Source organism: Kwoniella pini, chromosome 7 (genome assembly GCF_000512605.2).
Source record: "Kwoniella pini CBS 10737 chromosome 7, complete sequence".
Taxonomy (NCBI): domain Eukaryota; kingdom Fungi; phylum Basidiomycota; class Tremellomycetes; order Tremellales; family Cryptococcaceae; genus Kwoniella; species Kwoniella pini.
The window spans coordinates 643,059-664,477 of record NC_091722.1 but is presented as its reverse complement, the minus strand read 5'-3'; the positions used below and the strand labels follow the sequence as shown (position 1 = coordinate 664,477).

The window sequence follows — 21,419 nt, the reverse complement described above, 5'->3', positions numbered from 1 at the left end:
TGCTACTCGTAACGCGTTTCACCGTGAACAAAGACCAGCTAAATTCAAATTAAGCACAATAAGAAACCAAGTCCCTTTTACCCCGCGATTGCTCTTTCTTGGAATCTCTTCTGATCATCCAGGCCAGGAAAAGTCATATTAACGATTGCGGGGCAAATCGGATTGAATTGAGGGAGTAAGAGAGCTGCAGACTCGATCACAATGAGGATTGATCAAAATAGAACTTCTGCAACTATTTTCATCTTGTTCCCTCTTCATCATAAATAACATACGAGATTACTGATCCACGAAGCTGGCCTTCTTCACTCACGATTTCTCACTGCTGGTAGAGTTCTGCACATTTCTCAGGCTCTTGATCTTCTCACTTTGTTCTGTGGAACTCCAACATTGAACAGAACGCATTGTTCGCTTCTACTAGTCTCTGGTCAGACCACAACAATCCTTTCACTCATTTCGCCTTGATCGTCTCCTTGACGATCACCACAACCTTGATCGCTCTTTAGAAGTGTATGGGAGTGTATGAACCAACTATCCATTATTATAACGCACAAAGATCAAACATCCCTTCCTTTCAAAAGCATAACTTTATCAACTCACTAAAGACACTCCTTTGATTATAGATTATTAAAAATGAGTTACGGATATCATTCACCGCAGGATAATAGGCAGTTATCTCCTGCTCCAACATATCAATCAAATTCTTCACCTTATCAACATCAACAACAAAATCAACAAGCTTATAACGATCCATTAGATTCATATTATACAGATTTACAAAGACAACCTTCACCTGGATTTACCGATCCTCATGTTAATGGATACGGTCAATCAGCTCCTTCTCCTTCTTTGACTGGCTATCAACAAGGATATCGACATCCTCCTACACCTTTAGATCCCCACGCAGAGATGTATGGTCAACCAACCTCAAATCCTTACTCGAACCCTCCGGGAGGGGGCGGAGTTATTGGTGTAGGCGAGGTATTTGATAATCGTAATCAACATCTAGCACCTCAACCTCAACAGCAACAAGGATTTTACCAACAACAACCTGCTCAAAGTAGACCATCATTTTCATCTCACCATTCAGATTATTATCCAGAAGAAACCAAATCTTATTCCTCTACTACTCATTTAGCATCCACTCCTCAAAAAGAATGGGATGTCGGATCAGTGGTACCTGCCATACCCTCAAATCCTAGGGATTTCAACTATAATAACAACAACAATGGATTTTATCCACCTCGACAAACTTCATTTTCAAATATGAATGGTAACGGTCCCCCTAGTTCAGTAGGTGGTACTTCACATTGGCATACAATGAGAAATCAATTATTGGAACGAAGAGTAGTCAAGCAGATTCCACTAAATAATGGTAATCTAATAATGGATGTTCCCGTACCCAAAGGTGTTATACCAACCTCATCAAAAGGATTAGGCTTGATGGATGGAGAAATCGAGAGTTTGAGATACTCAGCCGCTACTTGTGATCCTGATGATTTCATGTCTAGAAAATTCAACTTGAGGCAGTACTTGTACGGAAGGAAGACTGAATTATTTGTGAGTTGGTTGTACAGTACTATTTTCGAATCTAGCGTTGCACCATACTACTTGAATTGGCGTGTCCTAACAATCATTGTCCTACAGATCGTCATGACCATGTATAACGAGGATTCAACCTTACTTCTTCGAACTCTCAATGCGGTAATCAAAAATATTGCGCATTTAACCACGAGATCAAGATCCAAGACGTGGGGTACAGATGCCTGGAAGAAAGTCGTAGTCTGCATCGTGGCAGACGGTAGAAAAGTTGTTGATCCTAGGGTATTGAAGGTTTTACAACTCATGGGTGTTTATGCTGAGGTGAGTACTCTCTTTTTACGATATGCGACTGCACTGTCGAACATACTTTAGCTGATACAATGAACACAGGGTGTCATGAAAGACCATGTAGCCGGTAAGGAGACGCAAGCCCACATCTTCGAGTACACTTCGCAGGTCGTAGTGTCGGACACCGGTGAAGTTGGCTTCGGATCGACACCCGTTCAGCTATTGTTCTGTTTGAAAGAGTCTGTATGAATTCAATACACTCCTGTGTAAGGCAGAGAATCAGCTGACAGAACCTAATGTATTTCAGACAAAACAAGAAGAAACTAAATTCTCACAGATGGTTCTTCAACGCTTTTGGTCCACTAATCAAGCCGAACGTCTGTGTCTTACTTGACGTAGGTACAAAACCTAGTGGAACATCAATATATGAACTTTATAAATGTTTCGAAAAACATCCAAATGTTGGTGGTGCATGCGGAGAAATATTCGCGGATACCGGTAAATTTGGTAAACTATTATTCAACCCTTTGATTGCAGGTCAAAATTTTGAATATAAAATGTCAAATATTTTAGATAAACCATTTGAATCTGTTTTTGGTTTAATAAGTGTTTTACCTGGTGCATTTTCAGCTTATCGTTATGATGCTGTTAAAAATCATTCAGATGGAACAGGTCCATTAGCAGCTTATTTTCATGGTGAAATGATGAATTTACCTGGAGCAACTGCATCTATTTTTGATAGAAATAAATTTTTAGCAGAAGATAGAATTTTAGCATTTGAAATTGTTGTTAAAAAAAATGCTAGATGGAGATTACAATATATTAAATCTGCTAAAGCTGGTACAGATGTTCCTTCAAGAGTACCTGAATTTATTTCACAAAGAAGAAGATGGTTAAATGGTTCAATTTTCGCTGCTACTTATGCTATGGTTTGTTTTTGGAGAATTTGGACAAGTGGACATGGTTTCTTTAGGAAAATTGCTCTTACCATTTTAACTATATATAGTGAGTCAAGTAACTTGATATCAGTCGACTGTTTGCAACAGGCTAACTGAAAATCATCACTAATTATCCTTTATGATAGATCTCATCAATCTCATCTTCAATTGGCTTTCTATCTCTTCATTCTACCTTGCTTTCTTCTTCCTGATTTCTTCTTCGATATCTGGAGGTTCCGATCCTTTTGGTGGCGCAGGCGATGAGATTTTCCAAGTCTTCAACAAGGTTTACATTGGTCTGATGTGAGTATCTATTCTTTTTTTCCTTTTTTACTCATCCTTTCACCAGACCAACGGAATATCACCCGCTTATGCTCAATTTTCTTGATAGTTTCATCGTACTGGTTTGTTCTCTTGGCAATAGACCTCAAGGATCAAACTGGATGTACACTCTTTGGTAAGCTGCCAGAATGTTCCCCCAGACGTGGATTGCCAAGCTTACAAATACGATATTCTAGCATCTTTATGTTTGCCGTTTGTCAAGGGCTCCTGCTTTATTGCGCCGGATGGACAGTTTACCAAACTGTACCTCATACAACAGAAGGATGGAAGGATGTTAGTGGGTTATTTGGGAACAAAACTTTCCTCGATCTGGCTATGTCTTTAATGGTGAGTTGGATATGCATGTTTTATGACTCAAATTTGTAAATGAGACTTAATGGCTGATAAACGATCTTGTTGGTCAAAGGCAACATACGGTCTTTATCTTATTTCATCCATATTATATTTCGAACCATGGCACATGTTAACTTCATTCGTTCAATACCTCTTACTACTTCCTTCCTATGTTAACATCTTACTCATTTACGCAATGTGTAATTTACACGATGTTAGTTGGGGTACGAAAGGAGATAATGGAGCTTCAAAAGATTTAGGATCAGCTAAAAAAGTTGAAAAGGATGGAAAAGAAATGGTCAGTCATCAACTTATTCCTAAATAGGCATCAAAAAGCTGATTGCTAAAACCCCTTTTTTTCTTTTGGGCAAATGAATAGGCTGAAGTTGCTTTACCTACAAAACAAGAAGATGTTGAAGCTTTATGGCAACAAGCAAGACAAGAATTAAGAATACCTGCAAAAGAAAAAATAGAAAAGAGATCTGCAGAAACTAAACGTGCAGATGAGGATAGAAATTTCAGGTAAGTTAATTTTCATTTTTTTCTTCCCTTAAATTCAATAGATTGAGCTAATTATTGTGATTAATTTAAATAGAACAAACGTTGTTTTACTCTTTATTGGATCAAATATGCTTATTATTCTTTTATTTACTTCTTCTGCATTTACAACTTGGGTTAATAATCATTTTACAAGTGCAACAGAAACTACTTTTAATCCTTATCTTACTGTTATATTTTATGCTGTTTTAGGATTAAGTACTTTAAGGTTTGTAGGTTGTGTTTTGTATCTAATTTTTAGATTGTTTGGTTTTTGAGGACGTTTTGATATTGTGGAAAGAAAGAAAGCAAGAAAGAAAGAAGAGGATGATCTGTTTCTTATCTGGCCTATCAAAATACTTCATATCATTCACATCACTACTTTATGCTTTGCTTTGTATTGATTCCATTGTGTATAATGCTTGATGCATATATCTACCTATGGAGTCTCGTTGAGATGTAGTAATTTGATAAGTCATACGGGATAAAGAATAATTCACTGTTCTTACCCTGCTTATCGCGAGGTCGATGCCCTCTTAAATAGTATCTGAGTGCGATAAAATGTCTCGCTTGCAACTACATATGGCAATGCCAATGCCACCTTGGATCGAATTTGGGTACAAGGTGGTTTTGAAATAGTAGAGTCGAGTACGAGTACACTTGATAATGAGTAAATCACGAAGGAAGTGTTCACAAGATATACATTTATTCCGAAAGAGAGGTACTTAGACTATGGTAGAAAATACTGGTACGAAATAAGGACACTGCTCTATTTCAATCATGATTGTACTATATCCCGCTATTAACGGAGATTTGAGTTTCCGCTCTAGGGCGAGAGAGGCCGAGAACAATATAGTGTCTCATAGATCGAAACAGCCCTTGGATCCAAAAGATTTGTCGGTATCTCCATAGTATGGTCGGTAGAACTCTCCCGAGTCCCGTTGGTATCGCCTCTGTACATGCATCACCAGGGTGAGCCACTATTTGACTCTGTTTAGTTATATCACTTACTCGAGCGTTTGAAACGAGATTATCGTAGGTAGAATCATCCATACGGTTTGAATATATACTGACGTCCGTAGTTTTTCCCTCTTCATGATGCTGCTTGTAGGCTTCTGAAATTGCCACACATGCTGAATCATCGGAAGTTATGACCCGACTATAGGCCGACTGGCAGATTGTGCGGTTCGTATTTGTATGCTGATGATCAATCGCCCAATCAATCAGTGTACAAGCGTGCTAAGTTTGGATCAAAGAAGCACATGCTATACTTACGGATAATGGACAATACTTGAGCTGGCTGCCGAGTTCCCTTCTCCACGCACGACCATACTCGGTCCCCAGTCCGGGACACTTCTCGGCAAGAGTGGTCAAACGACAGCATCCGCACGGGTCATAGCGAGATAGCAAGGCTGTCGATTCCTCCTTTTTGTGCGTCATAATTCCCGAAACCATCTGATGGATAGTAATATCACCTGCATCCATTTGCACTAATGAGGTTTGAGATCGTTGTTCCGATACAATCTTTCGTAAGTGGAGTACCTGCGATATTGTGTCAGAACCGGTAGTCTCATCATCATCGCATATGTAATTTATATTAATGCTTACTTTGAGATCGCGTGGTCCTCTTTTGGCCTCGAGCTCTTTTGAAAAATTCGTTTGAAAAGTGATCGCAGTTGGTGCCGCATGAAGGTCAGTCTGATGATCAAGAAGAATATTGGTCACTTCGTCACGGGACTTTCCGCATAGTGTCGATCTTCTCTGAACGAAATTGTCAGAATGTTCTTTCCCCTAAGTATGATTGTCAGCGCGATAAGCATTTTGGTGGAACTTTCCATAAGTAGGAATTCAAAGGACACTTACAGGACAAGTCCAGCGTCCAAGGATATTCTTGATCTTACGGAGTGAATCTTCGTCATTTGGAAGACCCTCAATAAGTTCCGTACAGTGGCAGTTCGAGTACACCTGGTAAGACCAATTGGAAGGAGGACTTTTGTCGAGCTCAGCAACCGATTTAGGCCTTTCGTATAGCTCAGCAATGGGTTTAGAACTTTTGTTGAGCTCAACAACGGGGTTAACACGCGGCGCGTAATGATGTTCGGGTGGGGTGCTGGACAAGTAGGGCTTCTTGCCTTCAGGGGTGTGGAAGTAGTACTGTTGCGCGACTGTAAGGCATCTGGGATCGTCTTGGTCATCCCATTCATCGTTAGCGTTGGGGTTGAGATGCTCCATCTTGTATTCGAATCAGTCAACAAATAAAGCGATGTATGAAGATGAAGGCTTGTAGTGAATGAAAGAGCAGAAAACTTTCTAGCAGTCATCAGCCTTTTATAGCCATGACAGACAGGAGATTTGCACAATCAGTACCACTAAGGTAGGACATAGGACGAAGTCCTGGTTGATCGCACTTCAGAGTCGGTGACGAGGATGCCTTCATGACAACAAAGGACGTCTAAATGCGAGAAGGCATCATTGAGAAGAGTGCCAGTCTGTCGATGACGCCTTCAGATAGTGAGAAAGCCTCACTGGTTTGAAGTGAAAGGTGCGTTGCGCTTGGAAAGGAAAACCTTATGCCAGCTAAGTCACTAAAGCGTGTGCAAGATTGTAAATGACGTTTAGCTACAGTATAGCGAGATTTCCTCAGTAAAGTAAAAGGTGTATCGAGCTTCGAATGATATTCTTCGCGTCAGATGCGTCATTGACAGTTGCCTAGATTCCACATCCGACTGGTGGAGGCGCATGTTTGAGACGATTTCACTATATCAGAAGGCTCGAATGAGATCCAGACTTCGCATTGATACGTGCTAGGTTGTCATATTTTTCGTAGGGGTGAAGCGAATATCATTTAAGACTATACTCTTAGCAACTGTGTCATTGCCCGGGCCCGGTTATTGCGCGCTCAGCTTTAACCGAGTTCAAGGGGTTTTCAGATATCGTTCCTCGTCGCCTCAAGTGGACGACAATTGATAACTGGATTGTTGCACTCACTCTTTCCTACATTTTTCTCTAATCGAAACCCCAAAGTCGTCATGGCTCCTTTCAGCGCCCGTCTGACTGACACAGTTGGTGTCACACCACATCTTTTGACGCCCGACTTCGCAATTTCGAAGCCACTATGGGTCCCATCCGGAGCAAGGGGGGTCTTCGGTGGTCAAGTCATTGCTCAATCCCTTGCTGCTTCAGCACGCACAATATATCCACCTTTAGGTCTGCATAGTATGCACTGCTACTTCTTATTACCGGCATTTGCACATCCAGATATAGAGTATAGGGTGGAAAGGCTTAGAGATGGGAAAAGCTATTCCAATAGACTAGTTAGGGCTTATCAAGGCGATAGGGAAGTCTTTGTCCTTTTGGCCAGTTACACTGTCCCTCCTACTATCTTACCTGAGAATTTTGGAGCATCAACATTAGGAGAAACGTCGGATACCAAACAACAAGACAAAATGAAAGTGTCTCATACTTTACGCTTTTCGCTGTCACAAAGCGAAGCGAAATCTCCTAAAGGAAAACGCAAAATGGGAGCCTCAACCGTTAAGGCAAATTACCAAACACCTTTCCCGCCAAACCTCAAGCCTTACGAAGAATGTTATCCGGAAGAAGATCGATGGCAGAAGTTTTTCGACGAGAAATGCAAAGACTGGACGGGTGCTAGGAGACGCTTTTTGGAAGAGTATATACGAGTGAGTTTGCATATTCCTCCAGTGATCGCTTGAGACAAGACAAAATGCGCCAGGGCTGACTTCAATTGAGTAGGAGCGAAGAGAATCTCCTGTAGGGATCTCACGAGCCAGGTTTAATGGCCGTGAGGAATCGCAATATTCAGATGCAGAGGACGGAGTGCAAAACACGCGCATGAGCTGGTTACGAGCTCGGTTGGATCCCACCGAAAAGCCAGATACAGAAACTGTCAAAGTGAGTCAAGTGAAATTCAAACCCGGTTCTAGAAAGAGCTAACGTGAACTCGAACAGGCAATGATCGCTTATATGACGGATTTCCAGTTCATTGGTACTGCTTCGCGGTCTGTAGGATTACATCAAAGCTCCAGTCCAAGAATAGGCATGCTCGCGTCGCTTGATCATTCCATACATTTTTATCCATTCCCCGATGACTTCGATCCATCCGCACCACTACTACACGTCATGGAATCGCAGAGTGTGAATGTGGGAAGTGGACGAGGTGTTGTACAAGGCAGCGTTTATACGCAAGAAGGAATATTGATAGCTGTGACGGCTCAGGAAGGTGTCGTAAGAGCTGATCTAAGAGGGCTCGAGGCTAGGGGTCTGATTGAAGGTGGAGCTGTTGGCGAGGATAAAGAGGAGGGATTAAAAAAGCGAGAAGCTAAACTATAGGATATGGCGGTGAACCTGATGATGCATAGAGTGATAGAAGAAGCGGTCCCTCGAATTGTATCATGCCCTCGCAAACTTTTCTTAAGGTGAGACAGGGTGAGACAACTAACTAATTGACATCCTTTGTAGCTGATTGTTGTGCAGTGTTTAATCACGAATCGGCTACGTGAAGAAGTAAGATAGATGCCGCCGGTGACGATAAAGCACTATGTACGATGCTTTGCATTCCCATACAACAAAACGCATACGAAGGGTCACACAAAATGTCATCGCTATTTATAAGAATTTAGGAACTGCGTGCAAATCGTAGCATCATAATTAGTCTTTCATTCCGCTATTCAGCTGTGACGCAAAAATGATGAACTCACAGTGTCAATAACAGGACGTTCATGTCCATCGCAATTGCTCAAGCATTGTCCCTGCGGACATTGTATACCAGCCCAACCATCTTGAACACCAGAAGCATTCACTCCAGCCGTTATCCATGGATATTCATCTTTCAAAGTAAATTCAGCCAAACCATCAAATGCTTTCTTGGCAATTGCAGTGCACTATGTCAAATAAGCGACGTCAGAGACTATGGAATCTCATAGTTATCGCACACAGCAGTGGTTTTCCAAACATACCGACATATTCCATAGCGGCTTATCAACTACTTCATCCAATTCTGCAGGATGGGCATATGTGATCCAATTGAAATCTTTTTTGTCTTCTTGAGCCGTATTGGTGATTGTTAAATTAATGCCTACGCTTATTGCTCCGAATTTCGTTTGATCTATATCCACATACTCTGTATAAAGGGGAATCCCTACTATGAAGTTGGCTGATGTGGATTCGATGACTGGTACAGCTGACACTCCTTGAGAAATGATGATGAATGAGATGAGGAATCGGCTAAACATTTTCGCACAAGATGATTTCCTCGACAAATTATACCGTTTTCCAAATTGAACTTCCACGATGTATCTTATTGATCTTGATACCAAAGCTAAGGATATCACTTCCAATCTTCTAGCTTACTCTGATCTTTATATCAATCCTGATAAATCCGTACACAGCCCTCAAACACGTACATAGTCGCCAATCAAGCCAACCCGATCAATGCTGTACTTGTTATCAAATGAAGAACAAAGGTTGCGGTGAACAATTAACCCTAAGCTGTGAAAGGCAAAGGCCTTCCAGGAGTCAATCTTCAATTTGATAGATTTACAAAGGATGTACCGCTCTCGACCAAAATCACGAAGGTCCCGATGCATGATACCATGCACAAGGGGCAGACATGCAGATGATCGAGTCTAGCAGGGATGAACAGTACAGTGAATTTCGATTGCAGCTTTACCGCTGCCTAACAGCTTAACTTATGTTTTTGCCATGGACCATCGTTTTGCTGGACTAGGATATCTGACAGCTCCGCAAAAATATACATATATATTATGTTCAAACTACAACAGATGATATATGTTGTACCGCAGTCGCATTCCAGATTCTTACTATCAGTTACAGTGATACGGTACAGATATTCCCTTATGACCTACTGGTAATCGTCCTGACATATGAGTAAGCAGGGACGCCGAAGGCGGGTGCATCGCCACAAAGGGGTACATTGCATTTGTAGGTAGTTTTGTCACTTTGGAACCAAGAGTTCGTTATTTCAGACGCTTGTAGAGTTGCCCAAGGTCTATCCAAACTTAAAGTGATCACGGCGACATCAGTCTCCGGCCAGAACCCCTCGCAATAGGCTGTCAACTATTGCAATCGATCCAGTTTTCTCAGCAGTCAGCACTTCCTCTTTATGCAGTACATCAGTTGTTACCTACCTCAATTGACCATTCTTCTTTTGTGTCATCGTTTTTATCCACATATACCCATTTAAAAGTCTTGGATCCAGTTCCCTCGTCACCCAAAACGTCGAAGGCGTATGCATCCGGATAGCTCGCTAAAATATCATTTGTTTTAATGTCGACGAATCGGGTGTGTTCCGCAGGGGTGATATTGTATTTAGCATGCATGTCCAAATTGTTGACTGAGTCGGCGAGAACTTGATTACCAAGCATACCAACTAGGACACCTAATTGGGTGATCGACTTGACTGAAAACATTATATCTGCTTGCTGTAATATCAGAATTTGTTTGAACGTGAATATCTGTCACAGGAAAGTCAATGCAAGTGATTTCCTTGTCCGCTTTATACCAGTTGATATTGTACAAATGAAAACATAATGAACCGAGTGAGCGATCACTCCTGTATGGCTTCAACTCCTATGCAATTAAAGGAAAGTTGCCTCGAACCATGGGGTGACAGATCAAAGGTCGCCAATCAATTAGCTTCAGGGGAGGATTGGAGATTATAGATTGACATTTCCTTTCGCAATGCGATAAATGATTGCATTGCTGATATACTGCTTGAGGGAATCTTTGAGTTTCACCCAGGCAGGATCAGATAATGGTACAACATTTGTTCTTCCAGTTTCGGATCTTCCACATGAGTCATCAACACGACAGCGGTGATTATGTCGCTACAGCCTGCCCAAGAGAGTAATTTCGATCACGCGAACATGACTCGCGCTCGTTTTTTCGCCTTAGGCTTCTCTTCTTGCTTGACCGATTGGGTGTCTACCGTGTCGTCAAAAGCGAAATCAACGTGACCATTTTGACCCCTTGCCATATCGCGTCCTTCATCTCCGGGTATCAAGCCATGTGCCTCCGGAACTTGTTGTTGTTCTTGTAAAACATGTGAGGTTTTGCCATCGGAACCCATGCCATTCGGAGCAAACGACGATCTTTCATTGTTGGGAGTAAATCGCACGGTGAAAGCGTCTTCCTCTTCCCGTGATTGGTAGACGAATCTTGGATCCTGCGGAGACAGATCCCTTTTGAGCTTTGCCTGGACACCCATAATGCAGATTACTTACTTCGATCATTGTCCTAGAGTAAAGCTGTTCGTCCACTTGAGATCTATTCCTCGTAGATCTATTGGCTATATCTTCCTCAAATGTGCCTTCGGTGACGAGGATCTGAATCTTTGTGGGCCTGGTCTGACCGATCCGATGAACTCGCTGAAGATTGGAATCATACACATCAGCTGATTCGCACGTTCGTTAAATGCGGTAAGTATCAACTTAGACTCACTTTGATAGCTTGTGCTTGTACATCAAGACTCCAAATAGGACGAAGGAAGATCACTCGATTAGCTACGACTAGGTTTCTACGGGATGCAGGAATCAGCCGCACTCAGTTGCCGTAGTTCATTCCTGACCAAATGACTTACAGTCCTCGAGCACCGACTTTTAGATCTAATAAGCAGACCTTGATTTCCGGTTTCTGGAAGTTATCTAGAGCTTTTCTCCTATCCTTTGTGAACAGCTCACTTCCTACAAACGTACTGATCCCAGAATCGAGTTAGCAATCCTGAAGATCCCGATCATATCATACTTACGAGGTGATGTCTAGTAGGTCAAGGATTTCCGTAAGATGACCTAATTCGTACGCATCGCCAAAGATGACGAATTTGTCTTCCTTCTCTGCCGCTAATATCGTCTTGGCAATGAAATTCGCTTTCGCAGATTTACTTTTAGTATAAATGACAGCCGGTAGAGGCCTGGGCAATTTTTCTGCTGATGAGACCGCCGAAGTTGAAGCTGCAGCAAGAGCATTTGTTTCCGCCTCATCTAATTGATCATCGATTTCATCCCTGTTTTTCCTTTTTCTGCGACTCTCACCCTTTTTGGGACTTGATGTAGACTTGAGAACAGCTTTAGGGGCTTTGGCAGCGGTCGAATTTCCGGCTTTAGAAAGTTTTTTCTGTTCTTTGGCATGCTTTTCCATGTACTTGTTCATTTCTTTTTGAAATTCATCTAATTTGTCATTTCTATAGTCCCAACCTTCTATATGCAGTTCCTGGGCTGTTCTGCCAGGTCTGTTTAGCTCTCTTAGGATGTTGAAACTATGTACATCGACCATATCTGGATCTGTGTCGAACGAGTCGGACCAAGATGCCTTGATTAATGGAGGTAGAAATTGTCCATTCAATGGCATGGAGACTGCGTTCGTCATCCATTCTTCCCATCCCGGTGTGTCAATTGCCGTCTGTAGATGCTTGACTGCTTCTCCCAGCTGTTCTCTAACATGTATATCTGCATCCGGGTGTTTCTCCAACCAATTTTGAGTCCGAGCCAGACAGGCTGCTGTACCCATATCTCTAGCTGAATACCAAAAACATGCCAAATGAAGATTATCGACCACTCGCAGAAACGCATCTCGGTTGTCCTTGTGAAGGAAGTAGTCCACATCTTCTCCTCCACCTACAGGTCACCAGCACAAACGTGTCAGCCTGTATTAGAGCCTGGCTGCGTTATAGATAAATTCACTCACTCGTGTATACATTACTGGCGACGAGCGCAGCAAGGACATTATAAGTGATCTTTTGCATGGGATCGAATTGCAACATCTCGGTCACAATGGTTGAAGGTGGTAATTGAGCTTCGATATCAATGACTTTCGGTCTACCAACCATCTCACGTCTTTAGCATACAGATTGCTGGGTAGATTGATATCATACGCACGCATGTTTGACCATAAGACCATTCATGATATATTTCATTCTTCTTACAGCCCCAAATGATGGTCCCTCTTTATTCCTTAAAGGAGCAATCACATTTCTCTCGAAACCACCTTCAGTTTTGAACGGCTCAGCAGCTAAAAATCCACCTATCATCCTACCTATCCTATATGCATCTTCGAGATCAAACTTATCCCAAGCTCTTCCTATGCCATTAGCTCTTGTCTCGACCGGATTCTGGGGATGGGTTTCTGAATTCGTATGATTGCGCGCCAGTTCTGCGTTCATTTCCTCCAATTCGATTTCTCCTCCCTGCTGAAGATGACGTGTCGGAGCTACGACCGGTCCTGTCAGGCATGCACGCGAATCACATATCCAATATCGGCACTCACTTCCACTGACAAGCCATCGCCGTTCTACGCTGAGTTGCCGCGAAAATATCATGGAATTGCTGATTTTTGAATGAGCAGTATGCCCCTCGTCTTCAATCACGGCACCGAGTAAGCTGGGATATGAGACCTATTTCAGAATATGAACATACCGAGGATTATTCTCTTCCATCGAGCTTTAAGCAAAGTCGAGGGCTTAAGTCCTCTCGCCCGGCGATGCTGCGTTTCTTCGGCCCCAAACCCTGAGAAGCCAAAATATGAGCGAGAACTATCTGGTTCAAAAATGATAACAACCTTACGAAGTATGTCCATTAAGATCACCTTGTCGGTCTCATGTAAGCTGAGCGGATCAGGTCAAATTGTCAGCGCCAGAAACTCACATCGTAGTCCAGCAGGTCCTCTATATCCGGTAGCTCTTCGTTGACCGCATGATAAACCTTCAGCGCGTCCTTTTCCAGATGATGTTCTATCTCAGCTTGCCATTGATGTATCAGGATCTGAGGTACGACGATCAATGTCCCCTTCGCTAAATATATTTTTGTCACCTTTTGACTGGCTGTCTTCTTTTTGACGAAACGACCACACTCATCATCCAGTGGTAATGTACAGTAGAACGTCCGTCTATCTAATGATGGTCTCATCATATCGGGAATGAGAGGACTGCGCTTGGCTGAAGGATCCTGAATAGAAATTATGTTCGCACAAAGTTCAAATAAGGATGGGAACATTAACCGAGTTTGTGAGCGAGGAAATCCGGTAAGAGCTCTTATATCGCTATCATTCGAGAAAGGATATGTGCGTTCCGCTACATCCGTCGTTATCGGTGATATATCAATGTTGATGGGAGGAGGAAGTGTAGGTTGATATAACGTCGACGTGATGAGAGAAAGGCACATCAGAGTTTTGCCTGTTCCCATCTGTTCACAGCTATCAGAAGGGATATTAAGCTAACATGACTCGGTTCACAAGACATGTCTGGGATGTATCAGCTTACAGTATACCTCCTCTTGGCAGATCGTACCAACCGGGATGCCGTTGTATATCCCATGTTGATACATTAACATAGTATGTTCCTTCTCTTCCAGCTTCTTGCATCGGTATGAACAACGGATCTGCCAATCGCTCAGGCTGCATTTCCATTTGAACCATTTTTGACACCGAGCGCTGGATTAAAGTGAATCACATTTAGCTAAGCTGGCTGATTTACCATGTCGATCCATGAGATCACTTACAATTTGATATTTGTACAGATCCGTTTGAACTCCGTAGGGATTCTCATATGCTTCGAGACTATCGAAAAGCTCTCGATCTGGTATTGAGTCACTGTATGCAAAGTGGGGATCGTGAGGGGAGGGTATTTCGGAATATATATCCTGCATACTTTTTTCGTCTTCTGCCTAAGATAATTGATTCAAATTTTTAGCGACTCAAAACAAGGAATGAAATAGCATTTACACTCACTTTTATGGCCATCAGTATATCTCCTTGGGAATCCGCATCGTCCCATATGCCTCGAACACTTCTAAGAAGCTCTTTGACTATTCGTTCTCTGTTCCTGGACACCATGCTTTTCCACATGCTCCCAGGAGCATCGCTAGGTAAGATCCAGCATCTCACGGCGATCCCGAATGCAGTCCTAAGCCATTCTCCTTGAAAGCCAAGACCTACATCACTGAGAGCTAGCCTAAGCAATTGTGCAGTGGATTTCGATTGTTCGTCAAAGAGATTATCAGAGTCGACGAGTGAAGAAATCAATGGCGTCCAGCCCATCAAGGAGGAAGAAGGAAGATTTACAGATAGGCCAAGATGAAGTATTCCAAGCTGCACAGAGTCTGGATGAGGCATCCTAAGTCTCAAAGGACAGCCAAAAATCGTTTTATATGCCAAGTCACAATGGCAGCATGTCGCTATCGAAGTGAGAAGGCATGAAAACGCAGATAACGATAAAAGTTTCCTGATAATCTGACTTGCGATTACGGCCAAAAGCCTCCGATTATCGATCAAATATATCGGATCTTCGGAGCTCATAATATTACATAATCGGAAAGCTACCCATAAGCTAGGCCTCTTGGCCTCATCGTGACAACAATACAACGATATGATGCTACACTACTATTGAGAAGCACCGACATTGGATTTGAGTAAGATCAATCGACAGCATCATACTAAGTGCGACATGGTTCAATGATTAGAGAGGAATCGTCAATATGGGTCCAAGGTATGATGTAGAATCAGGTCAACATGAAGATTCTCGTGGTCTTTCTGAAAAACCATTCTCCCTATTCTCATACATCCCGAAACGATTCAGTAAATTCTTCCGAAAAGGATCTTCAACTAGATGGATAATCGCAGTCACCATTCTCTTGTTCCTATGCTGGATCATATCGCCTACCCTCAGCCTATGGAAAAGAGATTTAGGATATATATTTCGACCAATATGGGATAAACCAGAAAGACCATGGAATCATATCACTCAATATGCTATACCAGGTGATATAGGTGAAGAGAATGTCAGAAAGAAATGGTGCAATTTACACAAATGGGATATTCGATCCAAAAATGAAACTCCTAAAATTGTAGATGCAATTTTGTTTTCTAGTGAATTGGATTTATTAGAAATTAGAATGAGGGAATATGAACCATATATTTCAAAATTTATAATTGTTGAATCAAATATGACTTTCTCAGGATCACCTAAACCAACATATTTTAAAAATAATAGAAATAAATTCAATTTTATACCTGAGGAGAAAATTATTCATCATGTTGTTACCAATTTTGAAACGAATTTACCAGTTGGTTCATTTGATAATGAAATTAAACAACGTATAGCGATAGGTGATGAATTGAGAAATCTAGCTCGTCAAGGTAAAATCAATCAAGGAGATTTAATTATAGAATCGGATGTCGATGAGATTATTTCTCAACAAACTCTTTCCCTTTTGACAACTTGTAAATCATATCCTCTTCCTTTACATCTAAATGTTGACAATTATCGTTACTCTTTCGAATTTCCCCTAAATGATGGAGGGTATTTTAGACCCAAAATAGTTGAATTCACTGATACGAATTCGTTAGATTACAATCATCAGAGGAAGAGTAATGATTTATTAGGTGGATCAGGATGGCATTGTTCTTTCTGTTTCTCTAGCCTTTCGGAAATCAAGATGAAAATGATGGGTTATAGTCATAATGATAGAGTGAGGAATAAAGGATTATTAGAAACGAAAAGGCTAAGAAAGACTGTTTGCGAAGGAAGGGATCCATTTGATATGTATCCTGTAAGTCGACATCTACTTTCGCATTAGCTGTGCTGACTGTTCTTCAAATCCTTTTAAGGAAGCATTTACCTTCAAAGACTTGATAGCTCAATCCGGTAGACCCCGAAAAGCCAATTCTTTCAATCATATTCCCATAGCGCTAAAGGAAAACCCAGAAAAGTACGATTATCTGTTAGATGGAGGCTGTTCCAGACCGGAGTAGGGCCACATATCATCGCTTAGGCTTCACACTTTCTGTGTCACTCCGAATCGAAAGTCGCAATATACGCTCGAGGCGTAGTTACAACAAATTACGCTACCCCAGCAGTCAGCTTAATCACGAACTTCTACACCCACGCCTCGAAAGCCGACGGCGCCAAAGAGGTTATGACAAGATACTAACATTGAGTAGAACCAATCTGTATAAATACAATCAGATATGCATACAGCGAAACGTTCGAGTGCGTCTCTGCATAGAAAACATGGCGGACTAATTCGGTTGATGTGCATCGGATAAATGGACTCTCAACACCATTTACTTCATTCAGGAATTGCATAGGACTGTCTCATAGTAAGGAGCATGCATTAGGAGTTATATTTAGATTATGAGATTCTACCGTGTAATGTGCGAAAGTCCGTGTATCTTGTAAAAAGCTTCTATCCCTCACAAGCTTCACAGAAGCTTGCAAATGTCTATAATAATATGATATTTTCGAAGTGTAACGCCAGGGCCTATCGTAGACCAGATCGAATATTATCATACACTTTACAGTACAATCGGATCAGCAACTTACTCATGCATGTGAGAGTTGATGACAAAACATACCTGAATTCGGATATTTCAAATTATTTTTAGTTTTATCCAAACCACCTCCATATTTTTCAAAAGCAGTTTTAACAGTATCAATTAAACTAAATCCAATATTCGTACAAATATTATCATCTAATTTTAATTTCCATTGTTTGGGATCTTCCCATTCTCCCCATCCAGCCCAATTTTTCCAATTACCAAAATTGTTGCCTCTTTTAGATAATTGCAATTCTGAAGATTCAATATTATTCACTATTTCTGATCTTCTTTGACGATTTTTAATATAATCTGGTAATGGCCAAGGAGCACCTTTCCATTTACCATAATTATATTTTTTACTTGTTCCTTTTAATTTATTCCAAACTCCTGGCCAGATTCTACCATTGGGTTTTCCGTTGGATTGTAATTTTGTATAGTCTTGATCAATTGACCAATACATCATACCTCCTAATTGATTCTTCATTACGTATTTTGCTTTCTGAAGTGCAACAGTAGGCGTATCGAAAGAAACTACATGACCTGTAGAGCTAGATTCATGAGAGATACATCAGCTATCCAGAATAAAATTCCAGTTTGGATCTGCGTTTGCTGTACTCACTTGTCAAACGACCAAGAAGCACCTAGCGACTTGTTATAAAACATGACGGCACCTTCTAACGGCAAATGCTTGTCATCGTAGTTTCCAGCTTGGTCGTAGTCCCCGCCACCGAGATCTGAGACGACTTTCCATCAGCCTGATCATACTTACGGCGGGAATAGATTAACGTACCAGTCCATTTTGTCCATAAGCCCTGGGTACCATTGAAAGCAGTACCGTAAAGCGGCATACCTAGGCGGTGAGCCCGTGGATTAGCCAATTTGTGTCGTTGAGGGAAGTGATGAGACACGTACCCAAAACGAGCTTCCTGGAGTTGACACCTTCACTAGCGTAATGTTGGACACACTCCGAACCGGATGCATATTGGTCATTAGCAGGATTTGGATCGTGATAAAGATTCGAGGCTGGTAAAGCTGTTGGCGTCCATTCTCCAGAGAACTATCGTGAAATGTTTAGCTCGTGCACACTGTCATGGCTTGCAGACTGAGTCAACTTACATCGTACGCCATGAGATTCCAGAAATCGAGATACTGTTCGAACGTCGAAGTCAGATCCGGTCGGTCACGTTAGCAAACAAGGTGCTCACTTTGTCCATTCCAGATACATCCAATCCACCCCAGCCGAAGACACCACATCCGACCGCTGCCTATTCATTAAAGGTAGCTAAGATCAGTCTCATGCCATCACGGAAGTAGGCGAAGGGTTTTTCAGCTCACAGTCAATTCGTAGTAACCGCCTCCATTCTTCTTTGCAGCCTGATCGAGACCTTCTCTCAGACCTTTGAGGAGCTCTGTGAATGCTACGCCTTGTTCTGTTTCCGCTTCCGGGCTGCCCAACAAAATGCATTAGATATTATAGATCAGGCTGATCCATTTGCTTTAATCACTCACTATTCTGTAATGGAAAGTGTCATCAGCATTAGCCAACTCTTTGTTGACTGGTCCTAGCTTACCAAAATCAACATCCAATCCATCAAATCCGTAATTATTCAAAACCTCGATTGAAGAATTAATAAAAGTTTCTCTCCATTCGGGTTCGATTACATTCACGAAATTCTGATTCAAATATAAGATTGTGCTATTAAACTATCTATAGATCAATGATATTTTAACTTACGATGGAGTAAGTCGCCCCTCCGATCGATAAAAGAGTTTTCAATCGTCTATATAGTCATATGAGCTGTGTCAGTCCTCAAAATAGTACGTCGATACATACCTATTTTGCTTTTTCAATAAATAAAGTTGTTTCAGATTACCATAAAGATTATTACCTTTTTCATCAACATTATCACCTGGATATTCATACTATTTCCAATGACAAATAGCGAACATTAATACCCCTACACGAAATCTCACAGGCAAAATTAGGTTTAAAATACCTACCTCAATATCTACTTCGGGATCATCAAGGAAAACCGTTCCATTTGTGGCATCAACATTGGCAAAAGCATAATTGATATGAGTCAAATCTTGAGTCGTGATATTGGTTACGTAGAAATTTTGAGGATCGTATATACCCCAATTTGTCTATCATTCTTGTTAGCTATTTTTTTCCCCTGGAAGATGCACATTACAGTTGGACGTCACGTCGAGTCTGGATGCGCAGAGTATACAAGATCGAAATAACTCACGAAGTATCCTACGTTTCTATATCCAAACCAACCATCGTTTCTTCGATCCTCTTTGTGCGTTGCAAGCGTCCGCGCACTGATAAGACCCAATAGAGCCAATAAGCTCAAAGTGCTTACAAACATGACGATTATACTTCAAGGCTGTTATACTATTAACAAGGCTTCAATCACTGATATGTTGATATTTCGTTCAGTCGACAATATTTACACGTTAAGTCTCTTAAGAACGACTCTTTGACAAGATTTAAGGAGCGTAGAATCTGAAGGACCGTGGTGAATCGCTGATCAACGTCCTAATGACTGCTGAACAGCCAATATTAAGGGGGCAAAGGATGGAGTAATAAAGAGACCCAGAAGGATGATTGAAGAGGGGAAATAATTAAAGGATATTCGACAGCGCTTATATAGTTTATACAATCTCTCTTCATAAATTAATTAGCACCGCAATTCATCTCACTGACCAAACAACCGGTCGCCGATATTCATTGTTGCAAACTAATGGATGAAGGCAACAATCATAATTTGTATCTTAATCAGGGTTTATTTGATTTTAGCTTATTTAACTTTTATCTCTAAAACAGGCACGGACCTTTTGTCCTTTTGTTCTTCAATTAAATTCGATCAATCGGTAAGAAGACCGAGACTAGCTGGATAACGAGGCCATGTCTAAAATACCTAAAGGCTTGAATGCATAGGGTAGATAGGGCTTGATTGTATATGTTTCTTACTTGAACTATTGTATGCTATGATCGATTGTCCGCCTAATGATTTTTCCCTTATAGTTTTCTTCAAACCTCTTTCCCTTAACCGGCTTCTTCATCTTCTCCACCTTCTTCATCATCCTCCCCTCCTTCATCTCCTCCTCCTCCTCCTCCCCCACCACCTCCGGCACCACCCTTTTTCTTCTTCTTCTTTTTCTTCTTTTTAGCACCTTCGAGTGGTTCGCCGATAGGTGCAGGTTTACCAAAAGTCAATTCACCTGTTTTTGGTAAATTATCTTCAGTCCATCCATACCCATTCCAACCATTTACCAAAGAATTGTTAGCGGTTTGCCAACCGTTCTTGGATTTATCAGTCTGACCTCCATATTCCGCCCAAGTAGGTAACATAGGATAATGAACCACTACAGAATGTCCAACTTTTCTAGTGTGTTCTTGAGCTTGTTTTTCAGCTTCTGTCAGATTGTATAATGTCGGATAAATCGTTGAAGGATTTACAGGTGGATAAATCGGAGTATATTCTGGAAAATAAGAAGAATGATGATGCCATGAACAATCTGATCCAGTTGGTGAAGGTGTATCATTCATAGTAGGTAATTTGATTTGCTGATTTGATGTTGAGCCTGAATGATGGTTAGATTGAAATGGCCAATGTATCCATGATGGCTTCTTTTTGACGCCTTTATTGGATAATAATTTGGTTTTCTCTGGAGTAGGATCAGGAGTAGGATATGCTTCAGCACCGAAAACTTCTTCATCTGTGATCGGAGATGTAAATCGAACTCCCTTGGGTTGTTTTTGAAGTTTCTTAGGATTAGGTGTATTTGTAAGAACGAGCCGGTCGGAAGGTTCGTCCCACGTCACTTTTGGCATCTTGAGGATTGATTTTCGACGAATAAGACCATTTGAGGTAGAGTCAAGTGCATAAGATTAATGAGGGTATGGAGGATCCTGAGGGGGTTCGAGCAGATTATTTGTCGATGTTGGATGAAATGACTCGGATGTTGCAATTGAAAAAGGCATAGGTTTATAAGGGTGGCGGTCAGTGGAGAATTGCACCATTCTGCTAAAAGCTAACGCGTACGTGAGAGAGGGTGAGGTAGTAGGCAATGAGGATAGTCAAG

General features: G+C 41.5%; 9 protein-coding genes across 9 annotated transcripts; 3 read left to right on the top strand and 6 right to left on the bottom strand.

Moving 5' to 3' along the window:
* Positions 1 to 630: 630 nt before the first annotated feature.
* On the top strand, positions 631 to 4,255 carry I206_105391 (uncharacterized protein; the record flags this gene model as incomplete). The annotated part of the gene is made up of 10 exons (XM_019155446.1): positions 631 to 1,557; positions 1,645 to 1,860; positions 1,930 to 2,066; positions 2,135 to 2,832; positions 2,912 to 3,068; positions 3,157 to 3,222; positions 3,284 to 3,434; positions 3,514 to 3,738; positions 3,820 to 3,962; positions 4,036 to 4,255. 10 exons carry the CDS (start codon positions 631 to 633, stop codon positions 4,253 to 4,255), a joined length of 2,940 nt encoding a protein of 979 aa, XP_019011600.1.
* A 582-nt stretch (positions 4,256 to 4,837) lies between these two features.
* On the bottom strand, positions 4,838 to 6,209 carry I206_105390 (uncharacterized protein; the record flags this gene model as incomplete). Its single annotated transcript, XM_019155447.1, has 5 exons — positions 4,838 to 4,930; positions 4,989 to 5,177; positions 5,253 to 5,519; positions 5,586 to 5,768; positions 5,841 to 6,209. 5 exons carry the CDS (start codon positions 6,207 to 6,209, stop codon positions 4,838 to 4,840), a joined length of 1,101 nt encoding a protein of 366 aa, XP_019011601.1.
* Positions 6,210 to 7,006: 797 nt separating this feature from the next.
* I206_105389 (acyl-CoA thioesterase II) lies at positions 7,007 to 8,330 on the top strand (the record flags this gene model as incomplete). Its single annotated transcript, XM_019155448.1, has 3 exons — positions 7,007 to 7,660; positions 7,734 to 7,892; positions 7,950 to 8,330. 3 exons carry the CDS (start codon positions 7,007 to 7,009, stop codon positions 8,328 to 8,330), a joined length of 1,194 nt encoding a protein of 397 aa, XP_019011602.1.
* Positions 8,331 to 8,602: 272 nt separating this feature from the next.
* I206_105388 (uncharacterized protein) lies at positions 8,603 to 9,232 on the bottom strand (the record flags this gene model as incomplete). Its single annotated transcript, XM_019155449.1, has 3 exons — positions 8,603 to 8,623; positions 8,699 to 8,881; positions 8,957 to 9,232. The coding sequence occupies 3 exons, from the start codon at positions 9,230 to 9,232 to the stop codon at positions 8,603 to 8,605; spliced, it is 480 nt and encodes a 159-aa protein (XP_019011603.1).
* Positions 9,233 to 9,854: 622 nt separating this feature from the next.
* On the bottom strand, positions 9,855 to 10,429 carry I206_105387 (uncharacterized protein; the record flags this gene model as incomplete). Its single annotated transcript, XM_019155450.1, has 2 exons — positions 9,855 to 10,076; positions 10,148 to 10,429. The coding sequence occupies 2 exons, from the start codon at positions 10,427 to 10,429 to the stop codon at positions 9,855 to 9,857; spliced, it is 504 nt and encodes a 167-aa protein (XP_019011604.1).
* A 446-nt stretch (positions 10,430 to 10,875) lies between these two features.
* On the bottom strand, positions 10,876 to 15,122 carry I206_105386 (uncharacterized protein; the record flags this gene model as incomplete). Its single annotated transcript, XM_070203111.1, has 14 exons — positions 10,876 to 11,184; positions 11,243 to 11,386; positions 11,460 to 11,535; positions 11,599 to 11,712; positions 11,767 to 12,631; positions 12,702 to 12,832; positions 12,893 to 13,223; positions 13,281 to 13,370; positions 13,430 to 13,519; positions 13,577 to 13,598; positions 13,658 to 14,204; positions 14,272 to 14,441; positions 14,510 to 14,674; positions 14,739 to 15,122. The coding sequence occupies 14 exons, from the start codon at positions 15,120 to 15,122 to the stop codon at positions 10,876 to 10,878; spliced, it is 3,438 nt and encodes a 1,145-aa protein (XP_070059212.1).
* Positions 15,123 to 15,484: 362 nt separating this feature from the next.
* Positions 15,485 to 16,760, top strand: I206_105385 (uncharacterized protein; the record flags this gene model as incomplete). The annotated part of the gene is made up of 2 exons (XM_019155452.1): positions 15,485 to 16,558; positions 16,617 to 16,760. The coding sequence occupies 2 exons, from the start codon at positions 15,485 to 15,487 to the stop codon at positions 16,758 to 16,760; spliced, it is 1,218 nt and encodes a 405-aa protein (XP_019011606.1).
* Positions 16,761 to 17,269: 509 nt separating this feature from the next.
* I206_105384 (uncharacterized protein) lies at positions 17,270 to 19,699 on the bottom strand (the record flags this gene model as incomplete). Its single annotated transcript, XM_019155453.1, has 13 exons — positions 17,270 to 17,301; positions 17,364 to 17,875; positions 17,947 to 18,061; positions 18,118 to 18,177; positions 18,240 to 18,384; positions 18,444 to 18,476; positions 18,533 to 18,592; positions 18,663 to 18,774; positions 18,874 to 19,001; positions 19,063 to 19,108; positions 19,162 to 19,250; positions 19,329 to 19,472; positions 19,577 to 19,699. The coding sequence occupies 13 exons, from the start codon at positions 19,697 to 19,699 to the stop codon at positions 17,270 to 17,272; spliced, it is 1,599 nt and encodes a 532-aa protein (XP_019011607.1).
* Positions 19,700 to 20,379: 680 nt separating this feature from the next.
* I206_105383 (uncharacterized protein) lies at positions 20,380 to 21,168 on the bottom strand (the record flags this gene model as incomplete). The annotated part of the gene is made up of 1 exon (XM_019155454.1): positions 20,380 to 21,168. One exon carries the CDS (start codon positions 21,166 to 21,168, stop codon positions 20,380 to 20,382), a length of 789 nt encoding a protein of 262 aa, XP_019011608.1.
* Positions 21,169 to 21,419: the final 251 nt, after the last annotated feature.